Here is a 26,384-nt window from a genome sequence, read left to right on the forward strand (position 1 = left end):
GCAATGATGTACCAGATATTTAATGTTTTGTATATGTGGAACTAATTTGAGCAGACATAAAGGGAAATTTTCACTGGTCAAATTCCTATGTCCCATTTTTATTTTACTCATGTGTATGCACTACCTTAAATATCATGAATTTCCAGCTGAGTGTAGGAGCTGAGTCCAGGCTCCAATGTACAACTTGTCAGAGTTTAAGGCTTGTTAGTTTTGTCTCATTTATATGAAAAGATATGTACTTAACACGTAGTATTTTAGGCCTTGTACTTTACCAACAGAACAAAAGTTTTTGTGATAAGATCCTTTTAATTCCGATGACTAAAAAAGTAACACAGCCATTACACATCATATAAAGCAATGAGGTGCATTCTAGTGGATGTATTTTTTTTTATTCTCAGCATTTTCAGCAAAGTAGGTAAAAGTGCTTCTTTTCCAAAGGCACAGCTAAGCCCTCAAAAAAAGGAATGCAGCTGTCATTTAACACAATGACTTGTGTTACTGAATTACTTTTCCCTTCTGTCCCCCCCAAGTCTCATGGCATGATTTGTTGTATGTAATCCCTCTTTATTACATAGTTCTTTCTCAGGGTTGAATCTTTCACCACTGAAGTCAGTTGGAGGCTTCCTCTTCCCCTTCAACAGGAACATGATTAGCTTCAACATAAAGGAAATTAGCTCCATGCTTTATGTGCATAGATCTGAAGTGAATACCCTTGTTAATAATGAAACCCTAACATTTTCTGAAGAAGTCTGAATAAAAATGTGTTCATAATCTAATACTTATCTTTAGGTTTTTTAAGCAATTTTTGTTTTGTTTGTTATTTGTCCTTTGCTTTAAAATTAACTTCCAAATTTGGTATAGAAATGATAATACCACCATCTGAAAAAAGCATAGGTTGCACAGAAATAGGAAGGTGATAATCAGAAAATAACGGAGTAATTTTACAGTACTCTGCACAGCATTTTTGTGTTATAGGAAATAGTGTAATTCAGCAATGAAGGTGGTATAGCAGAAGGCAACCAGAGTGAATCAAAAATCTGAGATTTTTATTATGATATTTTGTATGTGGATAGAGTTGCTAAAATCGAGCTGACCTCCCTGGAAAAGAGGTGACAGTATCCTCACTGCAGTATGTAGGATTATAAGGGAAACAGAGAGGACATACGTTCTGAAGTTATTTGAACTGATGTCAGATAGAAAAAACAGGAAAAAAAGACATGGAATAACACTTTGGATTGTCCGAGCATGAGAGGATTTAGAAACACATTGCTTCAAAACCAAAGTTGTTATTTTCTCACTTAATTTTTTTTTCCTAATTTGGTATATATGTGAAGTAAAATAAAATGTCAGTATAATTTCAGTGAAAAGGAAGGGTGAGAATAGAGGAAGATTTCACGACTTTTTTATATTTTGGTGCATCCTAAATAGATTCACTGTGTCAAGACAGGGAAAAAAGTATTTCCTTCTAAAACTTTTCTGGGGTACTTCACTGTGAACTTTTAACATTTCCTTTCAGGGAATCCAATCCAACTTTGAAAGAAGTCAATGAAAATGATTGTTACTGATTTCAGTGGGAATGTGGTCAGAGTCAGAACGAATGTGTCTCAGAGGCTAGCTGATTACAGGAAAAAAAACAATAAAGCAACATCAACAGCTTCCTTTATTTTTGTGTCCTGAAATAAACCACATCCTGTGAGAAAAAAAATAAATAAGTAAATAAAAGTAGCAAAGACAAAGCACAATTCAACTGCATCAATGTACAGCAAGTGCACTGGGGAAACAGTGAAAGTGAAAGGAAGGATTTATGTGAATTTTTTCATGAATTTCAAAGAAGTGAATTTACAAAACGAGTAGGAGGGAAAAGACCACATGCATGATTTTAAATTCCATTTTCCCAACCTAAGAAAGAATAGAGGGGGAAAAGTATGTGGTTTTAAATAACACTTATGTTACTCACTTCACACATATTTAGTAATAAACTTTACACCTATGTCACAGAGGAGTTGCAGTCATCTATATGCTAATTTGGATTTTAAAAAGAAAAACAATGAAAGTAAATTCTAAAGAAGAAAACAAAGAAGCACACTGAGGTGAGCTTCTGCAAATGAGGGACTAAAAATCATGTTGAAATAACAGCAATAACAATAACAATAATTATTATTATAATTATAACAAAAATTGAAAAGTTTATGTTCATGCATCAGGATCAGGCTTTGAAAAAACAAAAAATACCTTCATCTTCACCACGATCATTACTGGTTATATCATCTGCGCTTTTCTTTGTGTTGGCTCCTGGGATCATAGTGAGGAGGAGAATAAAGGGAAAAAAGAGAATTCAAAACCAGCAGGTTCTCAAAAATTAAAAACCACTAGTACAAAAAAATGTAACAAAAATGTCAAAATCTGTTACATTTGAAATCGAAAAACAAAAAAGATGCAAACTGCACATAAACATAAAATGTCAAGAAGAACAAATTGAAAATATTTGAAAAAATGTATCATATTCTGTGACAATGCAGTACTTCAGTTAAAAGTGATTTCTGCAAAAAACAAAATTAATGTGCTATTAAAAAAGAATATAAACCAAAAAAGTATATTAAAAAAATCACCAAATTATGTTTTTACATAAGAAATGCAATTTGTTTTACTCTGTTCCATAACCTTGAAGAAATAATTCCTTCAGGTACCATCTTCAATGACTTAACATTTTATTCATCTTCACTAGGATTTATTAATTAGCCAAAATCTGAATTTTTCATTGAACCAATGCAAATAAAATTATCATTGAATCTTACACAGCTTGATTGGATCAAGACAAACCATAAAGACCTCCTAAAAATTCAATCTTGTTTCTCATATGAGCAAAAAGATATTTAAAACAACAGACTGTAAACAAGAGTGAAGCAAAGCTGAGTCAATCTCAGACATGAAACTGGTACTTTAAATCAGTCAAAAACCAGCCTTGGTTCATGCCATACCACATTTCATGCTCTTAGAAAAACCTGGAAATTAACTGAAAACAGTTACTTACCATGATGAAGAACTTGTCCTCATTTATTAAAAGATTTAGTAAAGAATATATTTTAATTCATATTCGATATGCTTTCTTAAAATACTTTTGAGGTGCATACATGCACACACACACATACAGACACACACACATAAACACTTATGTTCATACATGTCATAGCCTGTTCTTATGGGAGGAAGAGGAAATAAACAGTTTTTGCCATCCCTCTCCCTGGGCAATACTTCTATCTTCTAATTAAAAAAAAAAGACACCAAGCTATCCTTGCATCCAACACTCTACTACACTGTGCTTACTCCTTTAGCAAGTAGCCCTCTGTAATGTAAATGGTTACTTGATTGAGTGAAACATGAACAGGAAACTCAATTTATAATTTAGCTTAGAAATTATATATGGCTACAAAAGAAATATTCACCACTCTAACCACTATTTTCTGAATTGTCTTAATTTTTAAGCATGTTTTCAACACACACTGACAAAGAACAGCATACTTTATTAACTTTTTTATGTATGAAGTCTAAATATGTCAGAGATACATCATATTTTAAAAAAATAATTATTTTATTACTGCCTTTTATTCTACTATTTAAATTCTACTATTTAACTATATTTATATCCCTCAGAATTCAAGGGTACAAGTAAAGCTTAGTCCCTGATTGTAAGTCAGAATGTCTTTAGTTGTTACTGAAGTACTTAAGGGTTGTTAATAATTAGAGTTTTGGGTTCTGTGTACTGGTTTGCTTGTCTTCTCGATACGAAAAGAACACAGGATTTCTATAGGTGTTTTCTGGAAATACTGCCACTATATAGGCAGTGATGACGATTAGTGAGTTAAAATGTGAAAAGCAGTGACTGATACTCTGTCTCCACATAAAGTCTGCATCTTCAATTCAGTTGTACACAAGATATTGTGTATGTAGTACACAAGTGCATTCATTATATAAATTCATACATAATTAACTATGCAAAATATCACTGTCAATGAAATATAGGTGTTCTCTAAACTATAATTACTTTCAGAAGTGTTAGATACAGGGTGTAAATCTCAGTCACCATCCAAGTTTTGTCCTTTTATTAAATACTGTTCCAAATCAGTTATAGCCCAATGAAGGTTGAATATTTTCTCAGGTGCTACCAAAATAAAATTAAGTATTCCATCCATAGATTGCCCTTAAACTATTTTTATTCATGTAAAATATTAATTAGGAAATAATTATTCATAGCCATTAAATACATGTAGATATAAGTTTAAAAGCACATACATTTTGATCTTAGTTCCCTCAGGGAGATAGTCTTCTAATTGTTTGATAAAAAAAAAATTATAATCATATGCCAAATATAAAATCAACTTCCACAGGTCATTTCCGTTTGCCCTATCCCTTCTAGCTTGGAAAAAGAGACTGACCCCCACCTTGCAACAGACTCCTTTCAGGGAGTTGTAGAGATCCATAAGATCTCCCGTGAGCCTCCCTTTACCCAGGCTAAACAAGCCCAGCTCCCCCAGTTGCTCCTCATCAGACCTGTGCTCCAGACCCTTCATCAGCTTTGTTGCCCTTCTCTGGACACTCTCCAGCACCTCAAGGTCCTTCTTGAAGTGAGGGGCCCACAACTGAACATAGGATTTGAGGTGAGGCCTCACCAGTGCCGAGTATGGAGGGACGATCACTGTCATCGTCCTGCTGGCAACACTATTGCTGATACAAGACACATGAGTAATGAAAACTTGGTTTGGTATTAATACTGCCTGAGGAGAACAGAACTGTTATTGTTAGAATTATTTCAGTAGCTCCAAAACCATGTAAGATACTCAGGAGCATTTTTTGGAAAAATTATAGGGATCTTTCAAAAATACAAGCTTCCAGAAACATAGTACCTAATACAGAGAGCAAAAATTTGAATTTTGCAACCATGTTGTGGTTTTTTATTAAAAATGCCAATTCATTTGTCTGGAAACTTCTGTAAGAAGAGAAAAAAAGACTTGCTATGCCTCTATGGTTAGCTTAAGGTTGCACTTCTGGGCATTAATCTAGGAGAGTGAATGGAAATGTAACTCAGAATCTCCCATGGCTCAGAAGAATTCCCTACTGCAACAACTGCTTGTCTCACAGATCAGCAGTTCCCTCTGCTTTAGGGTTTCTTTCAGGAGTGTTCAGTGTTCGGGCAATTTTTTCCCAACATCACATGTCCCCCTTATCCCAAATCACAGGAGGAACAATTTTGGCCTTGGATTCCCATACACCAAGAATACATTATCACTGTATTATAGGATTTGACCCTTCTCCAGTCTAAGAAGTGTTTACTCACTCATCCCACATGAAACATAGACAGTAAATTTTAACAGCAACCCAGGAACCAGCAGTAGAGCAGGGAGCAGGGCAGATAGCAGGGGTTGACTTGCGCACTAAAGACTGAATTCCTCAAGTATCTCTATTGACAAATCTAGTGTTTGAGTGGAGTTCTGGGTTTGTAAGGTTTGTGTTTCACTTTTCATGACACTGAAAAGTAACAAAGAAAAAATATAAATAGGATGGGAAATAATTTTTTCTGAATAGTCAAGGCTAGGAACTATTTAACCACATACGTGGTAGATTCACAGCTCTCCTGAAGAATATATTTAAGTAAAGGTTCCCCTTTTAGAAAAAGGTCTTACTGTTAATGACAACTAGAAAAATATGTGACTTCAAAACATGTATATTAAAGGTCAGATGACCTCTTTTCATTTTTCCTACAATTCCATTCACTGTTGAGTGAAAAAAGCAGGGTGCCATGCCTTACTGAACTCTGTCAAACTCCATTTGTGAAGGATTTTTGCCTGTCAGAAACTGCTTATTTTTTCCTATATGTGTATGTGTGTGTATATATTTATCTATATCTATATATATCGTGATAGTACAGATACAGAATGACACAGACATACATGACCCATTTTGAAAATGGTGCCAGTCAGCATGGTCTCAATGAAGAAGGAGCCCTTTATGTGGGCTACTTTTTTCCTCTTTAAGATGATCTATGAGCAATGCAGTTATAACCATTAATTCAGCAAACATCTCTCTTTAAGACTTTTTAATTTTGAAACACTGATCCATGCGTTAATAAACTATTAAAAAGTAGTTGATTTCATTTATCTATGCATGAACAGTCACCTTGTATTTCTAGACTCATTCTCAATGTCATGCATACATATCACAAATGAAGAAGTTACCCTGCTGTAAGCATGTCCTCTGGCTCACATTTCCTTTGGATAATGAGTAAAAATCTCATTCAGAAACAGATTTTCTAGGGTTGCAAGTTGTCCCAGATGTATTCACAATTTATGCTACATCTTCCTCCAGTCAGATAATACGTATCATATATATGTAATACAGGCAGGTCCCATGCATGCAGTTTACCAGGGGTTGCATATTAGGTATTCACTCTGAAGCCTCTAATGGCAGCAAAAAATCATCCACTACTGCTTAAGTTGATGCCATTTCTTTGCATTTTGTATGTAATTGCTCCATCTGTCACACAGTATACCTTTTGACCCCATTTAGTTTTGGAAAAGGGCTCAGTTTTCAGAAATCACACAGCACATTATTAGTTGTATGACCTCTCAGTTTCACATAGAGCATGCTTAACCTTCTGGAAATTTCCAGCTCAAACCAGATTAATACAGGATTTAATAGTCATTCTCTCACTGATATGTTTTATTTATACAGCCATTTCAATAGAACTCTAAAGCTCTTGTTTCCTCATCCCGTGAGAACTATTACAATTTTAAAATCAGGTCAAGTTAACAGTTCATTACAGTCTGAAGGGAGCATTAGGAAAGCGGAATTGTACTTTCCTTTCTGCATTTCTTCCAAGACTGGTGGGATAGTTTCACTTTGAGTCTCACTTAGGGCACAACCCTTAAGTAATTTCATATCCAAAAAAGGTGTCTGTCAGTGTGACTTTGGCTGTCATAACACTGTGCTTGGCTCATGACTATGGCCAAGGCTCTCCAGCTACCTTTGTATTTGCACCAAGAAGTTCTAATTTGGCAGTTGAAGAAAGATCAAATGAGACATTTGACATTTCAAACAGAAGTGGAGGAAAATGATTATTGAGAGTTACAGCTTGTTAAAGTGACTTAGAAATTGATTGTGGATCCCCTACCTTAGGAAAGATCACAAAGAAAGGCAACATATCTAACATTTATATACCTGTTGTTTAGAAGCCTGTTCATTTAGTTGGAGAAAGGAAAATATACACATATTGTCTAGATTTAAATAACCATTAATTCTTAACTATTTACTGAATAAGTGCAATATGAGTGTGCAAATGCATGTGGGTGTATACATATGTGCAAATATATACACATATACGTACATGAAAAAACTCTATGTGGCTAATAGGCTTCCAGAAAGAACACAGTTTTATTCTCTGGCACTCCCTTCCCATAACGGTGTTAAAAGGAAATTATAATCTGTCAACAGTGCGCATAACTTCAGCAAACAGCCATATTCAATGATTTCAGTGCAGTCCTTACCATAAATTAGATGCCTTCCATCTCTCTCCTAAATAATATGAAGACTTAGATTCCTAATGTTCTAGGTAGTTTTCAATGTGAAAGTCAATGATAGCTCAGAAATTTACTTAAATTTGCCTGAATGAAAATTGTTTAGCTTTGGTTTAATTCCTGTATTATCAGTGAATAGCAGAAGACACATGATTACAGTGGCTATTATTCTAATACCATTAACTGCAACAAAACAAAACCATTTGGGTTGCTACTGCTAGCTCTGTAGAGCAGCAACAATTTAACTAAGAAACATGTTACCTAATTGAATTTACATTCTTAATTACTCCAGCTGCAACATACATACAAAACTGCTGGAATTCCAGAGCAAACATGTAGATGATGTTATATAGCCAAGAAATGTTTCTTTTCAAGAAAAGAGAATTAAAGGACAATTTTCTCTGATATTCAAAATTGGATGGACTGTAGGAAAATGAAACAGAAATCCCTGCAGAGTTTTGTGTTCCATGCATTAGCGAGGATTAAACCAAAAAGAAAATGCTGTTTCACAAGCTTTTTCAAATAGTTTTAGAGAACCAACAAAAGAAACTACTGAAAAAGAAAAACTCTGAGGTTGCAAAAGAGATTGCATAAAAAATATGGAATTCTTATATTACCTCAACTGTGTACTCTATGTTGCCTATAGTTTCAATTACATGATTACACAAATCTTTTTTTCTTAGAAAAAAAAATGGCATCTCTGTGTGCGTTAACTGCTCCATGTATAATGAAAGCGGGATGATGTTTTACAAATGGCAGAATGCCATATACTGTTCTATCCAAATAAAGAAAGAAATAATGATTACTCCATGCCCTAAATTATGTGCTTCTCACAAAGAGTTTTTCTGGACAACAATTAATGCATTAAATCAGTCCATCACTCAGTGTCATATGCTTTAAATCTTCCAACAAGCTAATACAGGGCAATAGAATATATGAATTGTCACACATATTGACTGTACTCTTCCATATAGTTCCACAAAAGGACACAAGCACTTTTCAAAAGTAGAGATGTTGTGGATATAATTACTATTATTTGAGTTATTACATCTGTGATTGATATAGCAATTCCTTTCCTTATAGGTTTATTCCATACCAGTATCTTGATATGGATTCACCTCAGTGAAGAAATCAGAATATCCACACAGCTTCCAGGGTAGGCAAAATCTTCAGACTATCTCTAACCAGTGATTCTGATCACTGGTTAGGACCAAAAAGAGCTTACAAGAAACAGCAGCAACAGTTGTTACCCAGGAGCTATGTTGTTACATGAAGTTTTGGCTGTTCTACATTCTAATTATACCATTCTCTACACAGCAGCTAAATGATATTAGCTCTTATTCCATGTAAGATGTAAAAAATTAAAATCTTTGTAACTTTGGGCAAATCAGGTTTCTTTCCCTTTTGTTAAAGTTTTCACAGCATTCTATATATTTGATTTTTCGAAAGTGAGTCATGCATTTTAAGAAAATTGTTAAAAATAGGTCTATAAGAAAGATAAACACTGGCCTTTACACTGTACACTTGTTACAGTTACTGAAAGAAACACACCTGAATGTTACTTTTTATTCTGAAAATATTTGCATTTATTTAGACTGCATTTATTCATTCTGGAAAAAAATTCTAAAACTATTACATTTTAACTTTCATCCTGTGTTAATCCATTTTGGCACATGTTTTACCCAATAAAATTGCTTTGAATAAAAATTACCAAGTATAACAATTTTTAAAACTATTGAATTAAGGTTTAACATACTATTTTTATTGATATTATTAGTAGGAAGATTATTATTATTCTTTTACAAGATTAATAATGAAAATAGAAATGACAGAGCCACATAAATTCACTAATAATTTTTGTAAGGGTTTTTGTCATGGAAGTTACACTACAATTAGAGCTTATAGTCTTCTAAACACAGTACATTGCTTTGACAAAACAATCTCTAATGGCTCAAAAGAAAGAGGGCATTGTGAAGCCTATCCTTTCAGTGACCTCCAACAGATAGGGGAGTGTTTCTTGCACTTCCAGTGTAACTGAATCTGCTTTATTTGATGGAGGACTGAACTAAGCCTGCAATACTTACTGATTCAATAAGGAAAGACTAATTAAACCATGAAACTACCATATAGTTAAATTAATTCAGACAGAAGCACATATTTTTCTGCGCAAGCATCAGGAAAAACACTATCAGTATGAAACTGTAGAAGTGACCTCAAATAGCTTACATTTCTCTGCTGAAGTGGTGTACTTGATAAGGTGTGAATGTAATAAAGCTATCTCCTGGTTTTAGTTGGGATAGAGTTAATTTTCCTCATAGTTTCTGGTACAGTGAAGTGTTCTGAATTTAGTATGAGATTAATGTTGATAATACACAGATGTTTTAGTGGTTGCTGCGCAGTGCTTACCCTAAGGACTTCTCAATTTCCCATGCTCTGCCAGTGAGGGGGTGCACAAGAAGCCAGAGCTTGTACATATTCTTGGACATATTCTTGTAGGATATGTAAATCCCACTGCAAAGTTTATCCAGAAAAATATTAATATCACACTGTCAAGTCAGTATGAGTATACCAATTGTATGGCCAGTCTTCGCGAGCGAAGATTTGGGAAAGGTCATTAACCCTTCGAGCCTGCGCAGTGGATGTTTTAGGTGAGACCCAGCGTGCGCTGAACTGAGCCCACCCTTTAATCCTGAGGTTCATCTGCTGGGGTCGAGCAAGCTTGGACAGTGGCAGTGAGGGTCTCAGAACGTAGGTTTGTTTAGAGTGACCTTCTCTTAGATGGATTGCCTCACAGGGCTGAGGAGCTCCATCTGCCCGGGGGGCTGGGAATCGAACCCGGGTTGCAGCGGTGAGAGTCCTGCACCCTGACCACTAGACCACCAGGGGCCCCCACATACTACAATTGAGTTTCTAATAATGTACATGACTTCTAAATTAGAAGGCATAATTCAACATTTGTTATTAATCAAAATTTCCAAGCCTAGGTGTAACCACATTCTAGGTAATCTAAGTAGAGTTTGCAGAAAGAATTCAGTAATGTGACCTAACACTACCTATAACTAAAGGGTGATTACTTTCAAATACACTTAAGAGAAGTAAGTACCCATAAACCATTTAAAATTAATGTGATTGTGTAAAAAAAAAGTGAACTGATAACTGTTTCACCCTCTCTGCAGACAACTGAACAATGCAAGACCACAATCTGCATTTAACAAATGCTGGTGAAGTTGCTTGTGCAAACTCTGCCTTTGGAATTCATAGGCACCACTGGAAGCTGTGAACTGAATAATCAACTCTAAGAATACATCTAATTATTTGATGCAGCTATTATAATTCTTCATTTTGAAGACTGGTTCAATTTGCAGTTGTTTTTAGAGAATTCAGGAAGTAATTATGTTTGTTATCTCAGTGGATCCTGTGAGACTCTAATTTTATTTTATTGTAATAGATAATACAATAGTTTGGCACCATATTCACTTCTAATTCTGATGTTTACTGGATCTCCGACATTTTAGTTTTTAATTGGAAAACTCAGAAGTGTTAGTTACAAGTAGAATGTCCATATGAGACATCCAATGGAGATACAAATTGTTGTTGCTTTTTTGGCGTTTTGTTTTGGTTTTAACACGACCATGTTTACAGGTTTTTTTTTTGACTACATTCTAATGATATTTTCATCTACACACAACAATGTATTAAATTTTAATGGAATTAATACCAAATCAACTAAACAAATAGACTATCAAACAACTAAACTGTTAATAAAATGAGTTAAAATTTAAAATATGGGATAGAATATACTACAGTTATTTCTGGGAAAACTAGATCTAAGTGGATATAATGAAGAGCTTTATAATGTGAAATATGAAGATTTAATTATTCTAATACTTCCTAAAATAGCATGCGCACATAAAAGATTTTCTCTAGGATTGAATAGCAGATGCATAGGAAATAAAATAGAACTTTGAATGTAAAGTTCATGTAACCATTTTATTTATTATAACTCAGTACTGAAAACGTATATGATGTTTCCAAACAAAAATTAGTGCCCTTATCCCAAAGAACTTACACCGTAAGAAGATACTAAGGGAAATATTGATGGCAGAACTAAATAAAACACAAAACCCATAGTTTTAAAGAAGATAAAATTGCCTTCTAATTTTTCATTATTTCCACAGAAACACAGTTGAAGACTACAAGATATTAGGATTGGACCATTTATACAAAGTGCAACTCTATCCAAATGTTAGGAGAATGATTTAAATGGTAAGAAGAAAGGAGTTCATGACAAAACCATTTCCCAGTCTCACTAAGACCATGGAAATTAAATGGAACAGACCTAGACTTAAATGAAAAAAAAAAAACAAAAATTAGGAAAAGAACAGAAAATTTATGTTCATGTTACTGTGAGGTTTCAGCTTGTGGGACGCAAAGTTAGTGCATGCAGCATTAAAGAGGGTTAAGCAGTTGTCATGAGAGGATTTTGATTTTCAGGCATTCATACTAGCAAAAAACTTTTAAAATACGTTCAGTTCATACTAGTTGAAGCTTGAAAACACAGTATTTCTGGTAATACCTTTCTGTCACCAACTTGGTAACGTTTTTTGATGTTTTCACAGAAAAATATTAGGGAAGAAGGATGAGGAGGCAGAAAGCACAGACAAAAACTGCGACATTGCATATTATGTACATTCTAACTGCTTCACAGCATAAGTTTTGAGAATATTATGAAGCTGTAATATTTTATCCTCCAATGTTAAAGCTGAACAAGGATCATTTTGATTCATACATGCTATATATTATTAATTATATTAAGCTAGCCTCAAAACAGCTGGTCGGAATCATTATTTAAACTCTCAAACTTGAACAACACAGCACTTATCTCACTAGTATCTGATCTATCTAAACTCCATTACTTGATAGTATCAGTTGGTTTTGATGCATAAATTGTTTGTGGATTATAGATCTGTTCTGGCAGAATAATCTTTTCTCTGTCGAACAAACTCAATGAAAACTCATGTCTCATTTTGGTTTTCCATTTTGCAATGTTCCAAGCATAATTTTAGTTTAGTATTTTCAGAGTTGGGGTTCATGCTTTACTCAAAATTCAGAAAGGAATAACAGTGGCTTGTCAATTATAGGTATTTGACAGAAGTAGGAAACTAGAAGAAACTAATAAAAAGCCCTGTATGATAGACTTACTACATGGCATTTGCCATTTGATATCATATGATATCATAGAATAATATCAATGTAATATAATACGATTTACTATTCCATCTGAGAAAGACAAGTTAAATTTTGCATTTAAAGGGGATCATATATGAACTACATTGAAATATATATGAAATGATACAGCTTATGTAGGCAATTACTTCTGAGAAACCAAATTCCAGTCATTTTTGGCTAAATACAAGTAGTTCTTGTGAAAAGGAATAGGTCAAGTTTTTCTTCTTTTTGTTTAATTAAGCAATATTATTGTATGTGTGCTGGTGTTATCTGCTGTCATATGTACTTCAGTTCCTACAGGACAAAAAAAAAGAATTTAGTTCTACATTTGTATTCAGCTGTAGAAGAGAGCTGAGTGTTTCCTTTTCTCAATCAGTGCAATTTACAATTTAAAACACCTACCATCTATTTGAGGAAATTAATTATAATTGGCAGTTTTGCTCAGGAAAATAAGCCACAGAGCTTCAGTGTGTTGAAGGTCACTGGCAAAGTGAGTTAGTGAGGTTGTCTGAAGGTAGAATTGGCACAATATCAGTCCAAATTATACCTGCCTGTATGTTGTTGTTACTTTGTCAGTCATATCATACTTACAGGAAGAAAAACAGAAATACTAGCACCACAGCTAACTTTCCCACCACTAACAGCAAAAAGAAGAAGATATCAGGTGTAAAAACACAGCAAAGAAAGATTGCTGTGATCAAATCTGTCAGGGTACTACTTCAGTTTTCTTCTGGCATTGACCAAACCTCATGTTTCAAACTCAAAGCCTCCTGACAAAAACTATGCAGTGTAGCAGATGAACTTTGTGCCTTTAAACCTTCCCTCTAAACAACACCCAATTTCTGCCAACTGTTTTTCACCTGAGGCATAATTTGAAACGAACAAAAGCACCAGGTGAAAGGTGATTTTTGTACTAGTTGTTCCTCAGCTGGAAGGCTGCCAAAAGGCAAATTTCATTAGTTTCACTGTGTGTGTATGTGGTTGTACACGTGCGTTCCTGTGACATTTGCCATGTTCTCACATCCTTTCATGCCTGGATCCTTTGGTAATAGAGGAAAAAGCTGAGAATGTCCTTTGAACTGTGTTTTGCTTTTCAGGCACCACTGTGGGTAATTGCACACTTCTTACCAGCAAACCCTGATAAAATTAGCCATAGAAAGTGGAGAAAGGAAAAGAAAATCAAACGAGGCACATCATTCCTGACTAATCCAGTGGCCTTCCATGATACAGTAACTGCATCACTGGCTAAAGGAAAAGCTGTGGGTGTCATCTATCTAGACTTCTGAAAGGTCTTTCGTACTGTTCCCTACAACAATCTTTCGGATAAATTGGGGAGATACCCATTTGATGGATTGGCTATTGAATGGATTACCAAATGACTTCATGGCTGCTATCCAAAGGGTTACAGTCAACAGCTCAATGTCCAGGTGGAAACCAGTCACCAGTGGTGTTCCTCAAGGGTCTATACTGGGACCAATACTATCTAATATCTTCATCAATGACATATTGGGATTGAGTGCACCCTCAGAAAGTTTGCAGACATCACCAAGCTGTGTGGTACACTGGAGGGAAGGGATGCCATCCAGAGAGATCTTGACAAACTTGAACAGCGGGCCAGTGTGAACCTCATGACATTCAACAAGGCCAAGTACAAGATCCTGCACCTGAGTCTGGGCAATCCCCAGTATCAATAAAAAATGGGGATGAATGGATTGAGAGGAGCCCAGAAGACAAGGATTTAGAAATAATGGTGAATGAAAAAATTGGATATGAGATACAATGTGATCTTGCAACCCAGAAAGCCACTCAAACCCTTGGCTGCATAAAACCAAATGTGTTCATCATTACTGAGCATTGCAGTTTTATTCTGCATGTTTTCTAAAATCTATAACACATTAGGTTTGGCACAAGTTTAATAATTCCTGCAATAAATCTACAGCAATAAATCTTCTGAAAAATCTGCATGTAGAGTTCAGTGCAAAAAACTTTCTACATTTTTGCATTTTAGTAAGCCTCTGCTGTCATCCACATTTTAACTCTGATGATATAATTTTCCTCGTGTTCAAAGTGCATTGCCCTTCTCTGTCCCATATTGACTTTACCACATTTCATTCTAGTATCTCGTTTCACAGGTCTCTACGTGGCTTCCCTCAGAAATTTATTACAGATTTCTGTTGTAAAAAGCAGCAATTCCAGTAACAACCCTTAATTTGTGATTCAGACTCTTGCCTCTGAAAATAGGTTTCAAATCCATTAATATCAGCAGTATGGTACAAACTAGATCATTAAAGTAATTGATAATGTTCCCTCTCTCAAGAGTAGCTCACAGATTTCCACACCAAGAAAATGACATCATCTGACAAGTTATTTTTTTCCAACTCTTCCTTCTTTCCTTTACATGTTATTTATTCCTTTTCTTCACACTGGTTATCTTTCTAAAATGATTTTTTTATTTCTTCCTTACAAGACTTTGATTCTATATTTCACGATCTTCTAATTTGTCATTTAACTTCGCTCTAGGGTTATGTTTTACCCATAATATATACTTTACTACCTCTGCTGGTTTTGGCTGGGGTAGGGATAATTTTCTTCACAGTAGCTAGTGTGGGTTATGTTTTGGACTTGTGTTGGTAACACAGGGATGTTTTGGTTACTGCTGAGCAGCACTTGCACAAAGACAAGGCCTTTCTGCCTCTCACCCCAGCCCACCAGTGAGTAGGCTGGGGGTGCACAAGGAGCTGGGAGGGGAGGACACAGCTGGGACTGCTGATCCCAATTGACCCAAGGGATAACCCAGACCATATGGCATCATGATCAGCATATAAACCAGGGGATGAAGGAGGAAGAGGAGGTTGGTTCAGAGTGGTGACATTTGTTTTCCAAAGTCACTGTTACATGTGATAGATCCCTGCTTTCCTGGAGATGTCTGAACAACTGTCTGCCCGTGGGAAGCGGTGAATGAATTCCTTGTTTTGTTTTGCTTTATCTATTATACTGTCTTTATTTCAACGCATGAGTCTTCTCACTTTTACCTTTCCAATCCAGTCCTCCATCCTACTGGAGAGGAGTAAGTGAGCAGCTGTGTGATGCTTACTTGCTGGCTGAGTCTAAACCCCAACACTACCCTAGAATATCAAAATTAATTCATTGCCATGCTCTCTTCAGTCATTGCCCATCTTCAGCATCTGATTACAAGTGAATGCTATTTCAGTTTCTCTGGTTTCATTCTTCTTAATCTCACTTTGTTCTACTTTCTTTTTCTTCTCTAGGTATTTAGTTTTACAAGAAGCAACAAGATAATATGCATTTCTCTTAGAGTACTCAGGAAACAATGCATAACACAGCATTAAAACAAGCCATATTTTGATAAACTGAACTGTCAGAAGAATAATCACTAGCACCTATATTCTTAGGTGCATTAATTATAAACCCATGTTTTATTCTCAAAAAGGGGCTGAGAATAAAATTACTGACCTGCCAGTGAAATGTTTCAGTGTTTTATCAAAATGAGTTACTATAAGAGATTAGTAGGAACATATAATATGCATATTAAAATCAAGAAAAAAATGTTACTGTAGCTTAAGAAAAAGAGCAGTTAGAAGCAACATAAAGCATTTATATACATAGAAAATAAGCCACAGCTGTCTTTAAAGAACAAGCATCACTCTTTGATCTACCAGAAATCTTAATAAAAGAAACTTGTTGATAAAATTTATTTGGGTCTTCAAAAAAGCCTTTGATAAACCTTTTTCTGTGAGATGTTGAGAACATAATTATTCACGGAGAAAGAGGTGAAGTAATGTCATGGATAAAAACGAGCTACAGAGCATTTTAACTTGTCAATTTTCAATGACAAGAGGTCAGTTTTCAATGTGGAAAAAGATTAATGGTCTAGCAAAATATTCTCTATAATAAACTGATGCTGTTTAACATTCTGTTAATGATCTGGAAAAAAGAATGCATTATGATATTGTACAATTTTGCAGTAAAAGGAACTGCATGAGCCAAGGCTGGAGAGAATATGAATATCTTCAAAGGGAATTTATAAAGCTAGATAAATGATGGATGGCACTTAAGGAGCTATGTTTTTTAACTTAAGTCACACGGACATCTAAATATGAGTTTTTCACTCTGCATTCAATGGAGATAAAAAATGTCCAGCCCAGGTTAAGACAAATTTCAAACAAGGTGTATTTCCTTCTCTTTTTCTCTCTCTGGATAAAAAGTAAACAGCACAGAGCTGGAGGTACCTCTAAAGTAGTATGTTTAATAATCATGCACAGTGGAAGCAATAACTTGAGCCAGATACACAATTGTTAGATCCCAAATTATCCAAAGAAAGTTCCAAAGTTCCAAAGAAAAAGGCTTGGCCATTACTCTAGTCATAGCAACGAGAACCTTAAAAAATTGCAAAATGTGACAGAGTATCAAAGCTTAGCAGGAAGTAATTCTGAAAATACAGTAATTTTTTACATTAATGTATATTGAACAGGTATGGCAGGTCTTATCAGGAATGATACATTCAAATCCAGTTTCATTTTCACACAGAATATAGCAGAAACAGAAAGTCTTCCATCAGTACTGTATGTTGCTGGAAGACAAAAATGGGTTTGTATGTGAAGAGATTTAGTTAGAACCATCAATTACATCCAGACAACAGAAAAATAACAGGAATACCATTGCTCCCTGATAGCATTTATGAAGTGAAATAACTTTTTTGTGAAAACACTGTGTTCAATTCCTCTAAAGAACTGAATATATTTAAAAGCTATTAATTTCAAACAGCTCAGCAATGATAAATGCTTAAAAAAAGTCATGAAGTCATAATGCAAATAAATACCAAACATTTATTAGCATTTTGTATTAGCGTTTAAGAATGTTACACTATCTAACTGACACTAACAACTCAACAAAAGGCAAAACAGACACTTATGTCTAATTTTATTGAGGTAAGTGGGACTGATTTATGTTCAAAATAAAGGTTATGGGGCAGAGATCGTGAATTGTGTGTTTCATGACACAGATCAATGACTAGATTTTCTGGGAAGTAAATCACAATGAAGTTTAGTTCACACAGAAGTCTCTTGCACAATCAGGATTCCTTATTCTGCTGCATGAGAGATCTGCCAGCTTGTAAGAAAGGAATGGGCTAAAAATTTTGTGTGCAGTCCTAAAACACTTTCAACTTCAATTTTTAATGGTGTCATGGAGAAAATTGACCTTTATACAACAGATTTGGCAGCAGTGAAATCAAAGGCAGGTGCTAAATTGGTATTAGGATTGAAGAAGAACTTGCCACTCTTCCCTAGTCCTCACATGGAAACATAGAATTAAGTTTCCAGAAGGAGGTGTTTTGTTGTGTTTTTTAAAAATTTTTATTCCACCTTTAAAATTTACTGTACTATTGGATCATACTCTCTTCCATCTTTATGATAGCATAAAAGAAATACTATTTTGTTAGAGGATAAAATGTCGGCCTCTGTTGACCTTTAGAAAATTATGTGTGCTTCCTAATTGTCTTAAAATAGACTTTCTCAAAACATAAAAGCCAATCACACAATTACTTGTACACAATTACACAAGGGAAGTGCATCTTAGTTTCTAAGGTTAATTCAAATTTGAGTGTGTGTGCCCACTAACTTAGTTTCAAAACAGACACAGTAATAAAAGGAATACACAAAGATCTGTCCTGAAAGCAGCAATGGCAACAGGAAGCACAAGGCAAATCACCCTAATGTCCAGAAAGAAGACAGGCTGAACTGACGCAGACCTGCAGTGTCATCTTAAAAAATGCATCAAGTTGCAAAGGAAATAAAATTTTAAAAAAAGCCACGAGCTTGGCACTGCTTCCCACATGCAACTGGCAATACAAATCAAAAGTATTTCAACCCTATGGATTTAGCTACACAAGTATAAAATTGGAACAAATTATTTATACCTTTCAGATCTGTGAAATATTTTAAACACAGTATGATTATTTCTTTTTAAGTTTCATCAGAAATCTATGATAACTGACAGAGAGAAACTGTACCTATATGTGCACAGAAAAAAAATAGCATCTATTTTAAGGATTGCGGCTGTATTGCCTATAATTAGAAGGAAGATTATTATTATAAGTAAGGATAAGAATGAGAGTAAGAGTAAGAATAAGAGTAAGAAAAAGTCATGAGCATTCACAGATTCACAAGACAGATTGGTTATTAACTACTAGAAGATGAATGACAGTACATTCCTGGAAATGGGCAGAGGGACAGAAGAGAATGCTGATGTTTCTTTAAATCTCCAATGTATCACGACGCTTACATCATGCTGCGTTGGGTTACATCATGTTACGACTAGTGATGTAACCCGTCGCAATGCAATGCACACATCGCACTCAGTCAGCACTTTTTCAGCTTGTCCACATGTTCACCGTGGCCAAGAGAGGTTTGGTTGTGTTAATTAAAATTATTGCATTTCTGTGGTATTTATGGTTGTTTGTGAATTGAAATTTTCTTGGTTTAAGAAAAAGCAGGAAGAAATGCAGAACTAAAATGTATTCTAAATATATAAAACAAATGCGTAGAACATGCAGATAGGCTTGGTCTGATGATGATATGAAAAGCCACCCACATGAATATATTATATAGTAAACTTAGGAGCAAGTAAATCGGGGGAGAAATGCCAGATGCATCACTCTCAGTATGAGCACGTTTCCGCTTTAAAGATAAAAATACATCTACCTGTTCAGTCAGTTTCTCAGTTTCTTTTTTTTTTTTTTCATGGAATGTGTTAAATAGAACTTTAAGGTAGGGCTTAGGCATAAGCTTTTCCTGTATGTCATAGATGTAGTTCTCTTGTACTACCAAACCAGGCTTCAGCTCTAGGTGAAGAAACAATTTCCATGCAGCAGCAGGCTGCTGAAGGTATCAAAACAGTGTCATTGCCATAATGCATGTACTGGAGTCTGTACCAGCTAAACTGTGGTTGATGGTGGAGCTGGTGCCCAGCTAGGGTATTCAAATAGCTGGGACAGCAGCAGCAACTGTGATTAGAGCCAAATATTGCCCATCAAATGATTACTCATTTGTCTAACTGCTTAAGACTAAAACTAAGCCTAATCTTTGTCTCACCTTATTCCTTGTCTTAGTCTAGCCTTACTGTCAGTCCTTAGTGCTTGATCAGAAGCATCAGGATTTAGCTATGTGTATTTTTACAAATATCTTCAATTTGAAAATATTACAAATATTTGAATGCACGGTTGTAGCTTTTCCCTGTCATAGACTACAGTAAGTTTGTTATTTCCCACATTTTTTTTTCACACTATCTCTTGGGAAGCACTCTTTTTTCTAAATGCTTAAACATAGGAAAAATGAACAGTATATTTAGAAAGTCATTAACTTTTTTTTATGAATCCCATACTCCTTAATATTCAAGTTTAGATGGAGAAATAGCCACTAGCATAGGACACAAAAAAATTGACAAGGAGAGTCTGACGTCATGTACCAATACGCTCTTGCTTTTGTGCTGTCAGATTTAACACAAATTATGTTAAATCTACTTAACGCTGCATTTTCACTGTTGTTTTTATGTTCAGTTAATGTTTTTTTCCATTCTGCCTGTCTTCGGAAAAGAGGATATAGAGTCCTGCTGGTTTTTCTCTCTGCTCTCCGCCTTGCATACTTTGCTCATAGCTTGCTCAAACACACATGCACACAAAACAGAAAATACCACTTTCTGTTGAAAAACTGACTGTAAATGGAATATTTTTTAAGGCTGGTCTTCAATTTAGACTTGAATATGCATTGTCTTCTATTGGCAGTTGTAGTCATGAAAGTATTTACCATTTCTTAACTAAATCCCACCCTTTCTATCATCTGCTTATTACTGTCTTCTTGCTAGAAGCTAATTCAACTGCACATGTGATTTCTCCAGAGCTTGTCTCAGACAAAAATGTGTCAAGTTAACAAAGAACAACTCTTTTAAACTGATTATGCTCAAACACTCTGACTGAAATAGGTTAGGAGACAATCATCTGACTAGCTTCACAAGCAGAGGCAGCAATTGCTATGTTGGAGGGTGACACGCAGTGACTTCCTTTGCTGGCACAGCTGCAATATGAAAAGGATATATCCGCTTCTCTGAAATACTTAAGCAGGTGAGAAGTGATTGGCAGAGAAGTATGGATTAAGAATTTACTGGAGAAAGATAAATACTAATTCAATCTCAGAATGGAGTTGGAAAGCAGAGTGGTATTATGTCATCAGGAAGCAGGAGCCACAATTGATAAAGGAACAGATGCCAATGAAGGACAAATCTAGAGACACTCAACAAAACTGTTTCTCAAAAATATGTGACTCCAAATAGCAAAAGAAATATTTAATCTCATTTCTTTCCATATTCTTCATAGATCTTCACCTTTAATGACAAGTCAAATCAAATCCCCCTATATTAACATAAAATTAATGAAGTGCTTGGAATCAGATCACAATACAGTCAAAGTGACTAACTATGATTGACAGAAGAAAGACACACATTTCTGGAATAGCATCTTGATTCTAAGCACTTCAGAGAAGTCTGTATATGTATCAGATATAAAACCTCTCGGAAATCAGGTCAATTTGCAGTCAGTAAAGCGTTACATCTTAAACGACCCATTCTAAAGGGGAAAAGACTGCAAAAAGTGGTGCAGGCAGAGTAATTGAATTAACATGAGTAGGTTTACATGGAGAATACAATCTTTAGATGCTGTGTTAAAAAAGCTAAATTCCTAAACCGAGAAGGGAAGAAAAAGAGGACTGAGCTTGAAGGTTGTCCCTAAGGCACTACACCTTCCAGGGCTTCTTCTGGAACAATGCTAATTATGAATCAGCTTTCACTCAAAGTTTTACCTAAAGGAATAATCGAGCCACAAATAAATATTCATATAATTGAATGCAGCAAAGACTCATTCTTTTCTATAGCAAGAATGTTTCTAAGTAACTCTGAATCTGGTCAGAATCCCATAAACATTAAGTAAATGGAAAAAAGCTTCCTTTGTAGATTACGTAAAGCCTTTAAAGGAAAAGTTTAGGTTTATGGATGAACTTAGCTCTAAAGCTTATGCTAAAACATCTACATTTCCTTGTGATCAGTAAAACAACTTATTCTGGAATTTCTACCGCTTTAGTGAAAAGTACTATGTTCTTCCTGCACCCAAGCAGCAAAGATTCGTGACATGACAAGCTAAGTTAAAATAACCAGGCTTTTGCTATTAAGGAATAAGTAGAGTGTAGCAGAATGAAAATTCCAGCAGTTTGTCACACACAGGAGAAGTCATCGGCAAAATGACACACTCTGGCATAAGAGAACAATTTCTGAGTAGGTCAGTATATATATATTTTTTACCGATACACAGCTTCACAGATATTTGTTTATAGTCACGTTCGTATATTTGCAAACCAACCACAAAGTCAAATTTGATTGAAATTGAAATTGAAGTACCTAAATAGTTGAGCAGAGCCATGTGAAATGAGATAATGCCTTTAGAAGTTCCAATCTCATGGAGTTTTGACTCCACCACTCATTTTTTTGCGTAACATGGTTTACCATCTTGAATGTTGTGGATATACTCTTTCCATGATTTATCCCAAATCATTATGTTGTCAGTATTTCACTGCTAAAATACTGAAGTTCTAATCTCTTTTTAAAACAGGAGATTCTTACTGTTTATTGCAATTGTAGAAATGCATCTCCATATAAGCAGCAAAAACAACTTTTAATTGTAGAAAAAGCATAGATTACATTCATTAACATTATGAAACAATATGTCTGTTTCCACAGATAATAAATAAATAAATAAATAAAATTATAAATAAAATACCATTATTATTTTGTGTAGATGGAGCGAGATGATGACTATCTCGTATCCATTTGCTGAAATAAGACATTACTGGGGAAAAAGTAGGCCTCCAGCAGCTTAGGAAAAATGAACTAGAAAAGGGTAAATTTAGTACATTAAAATTTTTCCTCCTCAATCCTCATTAAATTTAGTATCTGCTCTTTCCTGGAATGGATTCTATGGTATGCACACATAACTGTGTGCTTGTGGATCCTAAAACTTCTAAAAGAGTCAACAGGTAGCAGAGAGGCAAAAAGGTTATTTAATCCTTGCTTTACCCTCAGTACAATGAAACATAATGTGAGATTTCCACAAGACCTGTTAGGATGACTGTCATATTTAGTCTAAAAACACTGCTAGAATGAAAAACCGTAAGTATGTATACAGGTTCTGCTTGTTTCATTGCTGATACGTATGCTGCAAATTTAAACCTAGAAATGATACAAATGAAAGCATGAGTTTAATGGAGAACTATTATCCCAAGTCCACCTGCAGTTTAAAAGGAAAATATTAAATCAGTACAAGAAGAAACTGCACAACTTGTGCTAATTTATTGCTTTTGGTAGTCCATCCAAATAAATGGGATACCTATAGATACAGAAATTATTTTCTAGGGACTGAATTTTGAAGAAGCTTCTTTAATAGCAGAAGAGGGTCCTAAATCCATGACAAGCTCATATAAGAAACCCTTAACAGTTCCAGCATTAGAGTCCTTTTCCAAAATTGCCATGAGTGGAAGAGAATGTGTAGAAAGCACACATCATGTCAGACTAATAGGAGCTTAATTAACAGTTCAGGTAATAAAAAATAGTGAACCATGTCTTCACGAAACCTCCAGTAAGACCTTAATTACTCCCTGATGTGGTGTACAAACAAAAAAATGCTTGTTCGTCTTGACTACCTTCCTTTTTTCTCTAGCTGCCTCAGATTACACTGCAATTCATTAGTTTCTATCCTATTCCCTTAGGAATTCATTCTGGAAACAACGTGACAGCTATGGGCCAAAAGTTGCTGTCAAGTTTACTTTTGAAAGTGCTGGACAATGTAATCAATGTATGCTACACATAGCATACATGACTGAATAACCGGGCTACATTTGATACCATATAAAGTAGTTGTATTACCTGAAGGGCAGGAATTGAACAGGAAACCACAGAATCACAGAATATGCCGAGTTGAAAGGCACCCACAAGGATTATCAAGTCCAGATCCTGGCCCTGCAGAGGACCATATCCAACAATCACACTGCGTGCCCAAGGGTACTTTACAAATGCTTCTTGAAATCTGGCAGGCTTGGTGCTGTGACCACTTCCCTGAGGAACCTGTTCTAGTACCCAACCACCTTCTGTGTGAAGAACCTTTCACTAATATCCAACCTAAACCTCCCCTGACACAACTCAGGCCATTCCCTTGGGTCCTGTCACTGGTCACCACAGAGAAGACATCAGTGCCTGCCCCTCCTCTTCCTCTCATAAGGAAGTTGTAACTGCAATGAGGTCTCCTCTCAGTCTCCTCCAGGATGAACAGACCAAGTTACCTCAGATGCTCCTCATACAGCTTCCCCTCAAGGCCCTTCACCATCTTTGTTGCCCTCCTTTGGACACTTTCCAGTAGCTTAATGTCTTTCTTATATTGCAGTGCCCAAAACTGCACACAATATTCAAGGTGAGGCCTCACCAGTGCAGAGCAGAGCAGAACAATCCCCTCCTTCAACCGGCTGGGGATGCTTTGCCTGATGCCCCCCAGGACACGGTTGGCCCTCCTGGCTGCCAGAGCACTGCTGACTCATATTCACTTTTGACCAGGATGCCCAGGTCCTTTTCCACAGCACTGCTTTCCAGCTTCTCATTCCCCAGTCTGTATATACATCCAGGTTTGCCCCATCCCAAGTGCAGAATCCAGCACTTGCCCTTGTTGAACTTCATGTGGTTGGTAACTACCCAGTCCTCTAAGTTCTCGAAGTCTCTCTGCAGGGCCTTTGAGGGAGTCAACAGCTTCTCTGAGTTTTTGTGTCATCTGCAAACTTACTTAGTATCCCTTCCAGTCCTGCATCAAAGTAATTTTGAAGGTATTGAAGAGCACAGGACCCAAGATGGAGCCCTGTGGAGCACCACTAGTGACAGGTTGCCAGTTTGATGTTACCCCGTTAACTATTACCCTATATACTTGACCCACGAGCCAATTGCTCATCCACCACATGATGTGTTTATCCAGCTGTGTTCTGGACATTTTGTCCAGAAGGATCCTGTAAGAGATAGTATTGAAAGCTTTACTGAAATCCAAAAAGATTACATCAACTGGCTTCCCTTGATCAACTAGGTGGGTTACCTTATCATAGACACTAGAGGAACAAGAAAGGTAATCATTTAAGCAAACTTGAGATAAGTGGTCATAGTGGAATATTTTCATAATTTGTACTATACTCAAAGGCATCAGGAAGAGCCACAGAACAATAAAAGTCAGAAATCTACACACGAGTGCATAAAGCTCTCATTCAAATCAACTGGAAACCCTCAAAATTATATAATTTCATGAGAAGAAATGTGACAACTAAGGATAGATCCAAGTCCAGGCTCCAAATTTCACATCCTTAAACTATTCTGTAGGTTTTTCCTACACGTCAGTGACTCATTCTTTGTGAAGGCAGTTTACCCCTAATTAAACTCAAAGTGAGATTTCTGCTCTCTTCCCATATACTACATGTTAAATCACTAGGAATAACCTGAAATCTGTAATTATTCACAGATGTAAATATTTACTGTGTAATAATAGAAATATAACAGGGAACTAGGGAGCAGAGAACTAAGCCCAAGTAATACAAATAGCAGCTGCAAAAATTCTTTCAAAACCTAACTTAGACCCCTAAAAAGGAAAATGAAAGGAAGCCTCAATGGGCACCAGAGAGAAGAAGCCTCTCCAGAAAACAATCTATGCCATCAATGACAGGCAGGACGTATGAGCCCTCACTAAATAGTTTAGCTTTAAAACACGTATCTACAATTCTCTTAAAACTGACAGCTCAGTTATGGCTGTTCAGCCAACTACTTAAATTTAAAACAACAAACCCTACAGATTACAGTATCAAGTGATAAAGAATTGGCCAGACAGAAAATGGATAAACCATCCCCATAATACTAAAATGCAAATTAGCTTTCAGAAGACTAACATTCTTATAAAACAAAGGTTATATTAATAAATACATAATCCAGGCAACACACAGAAATTTCAAATATGGGATAAAATGAAACAGCTTCCATGAGTCCCTAAGAGGTTTTCTGCAATGTGGGAAGTAGCAGCATACAGAGATCCCTGTGCTAGAACCAAACAGGCTTATCGGGGACTAAAAGCAAAAAAAAATGTATCACATTCTTCCTACTTAAACTGATTAGGTATGGTAAGTGGCAAGAACACGTAGTTTAGGTGAAGTCTTTTTAAACAAAATGAAGAAACTTAAATTCTCCAATTAACAGATCCTTTTCTTTTTAAAGGCATCTTCTTTGAGCATTTAATAGCAATTTGATACTATCAAACAGTAATCATTACTCAGGGTAAAAAAAAACCAACCTGCAGCAAGAAAGAATTCTTTTTGCTTCAGCATTAAAAATGTACTATTTTTTTTTTACAATTTAATGAAACAATACAGGCTTTCTTTGTCAGGTACAAGTGAGGTAAATGTAGCATTCATTTAAATGAATACCTGCACACAGAGTAATCGGTTTAATGACTTT

The 26,384-nt window shown here is 35.6% G+C and overlaps 1 protein-coding gene across 3 annotated transcripts in view; it reads right to left on the reverse strand.

Annotated features, from left to right (window-relative positions):
• The window catches only part of NLGN4X (neuroligin 4, X-linked), a 179,269-nt gene that overhangs the window by 74,154 nt on the left and 78,731 nt on the right, over window positions 1–26,384 (reverse strand). For 2 of the 3 annotated variants that reach the window (XM_017828972.1, XM_017828971.1), the window contains exon 4: window positions 2,233–2,292. The exons of the other annotated variant lie outside the window; for it this stretch is intronic. In XM_017828972.1, coding sequence (XP_017684461.1) covers window positions 2,233–2,292 — 60 coding nt within the window. The remainder of the gene's footprint in view (window positions 1–2,232; window positions 2,293–26,384) is intronic. 3 annotated transcript variants of the gene reach the window in all.

The sequence above is a fragment of the Lepidothrix coronata genome, unplaced genomic scaffold (assembly GCF_001604755.1).
Source record: "Lepidothrix coronata isolate B3197 unplaced genomic scaffold, Lepidothrix_coronata-1.0 Scaffold155, whole genome shotgun sequence".
NCBI classification, from domain to species: Eukaryota; Metazoa; Chordata; class Aves; order Passeriformes; family Pipridae; genus Lepidothrix; species Lepidothrix coronata.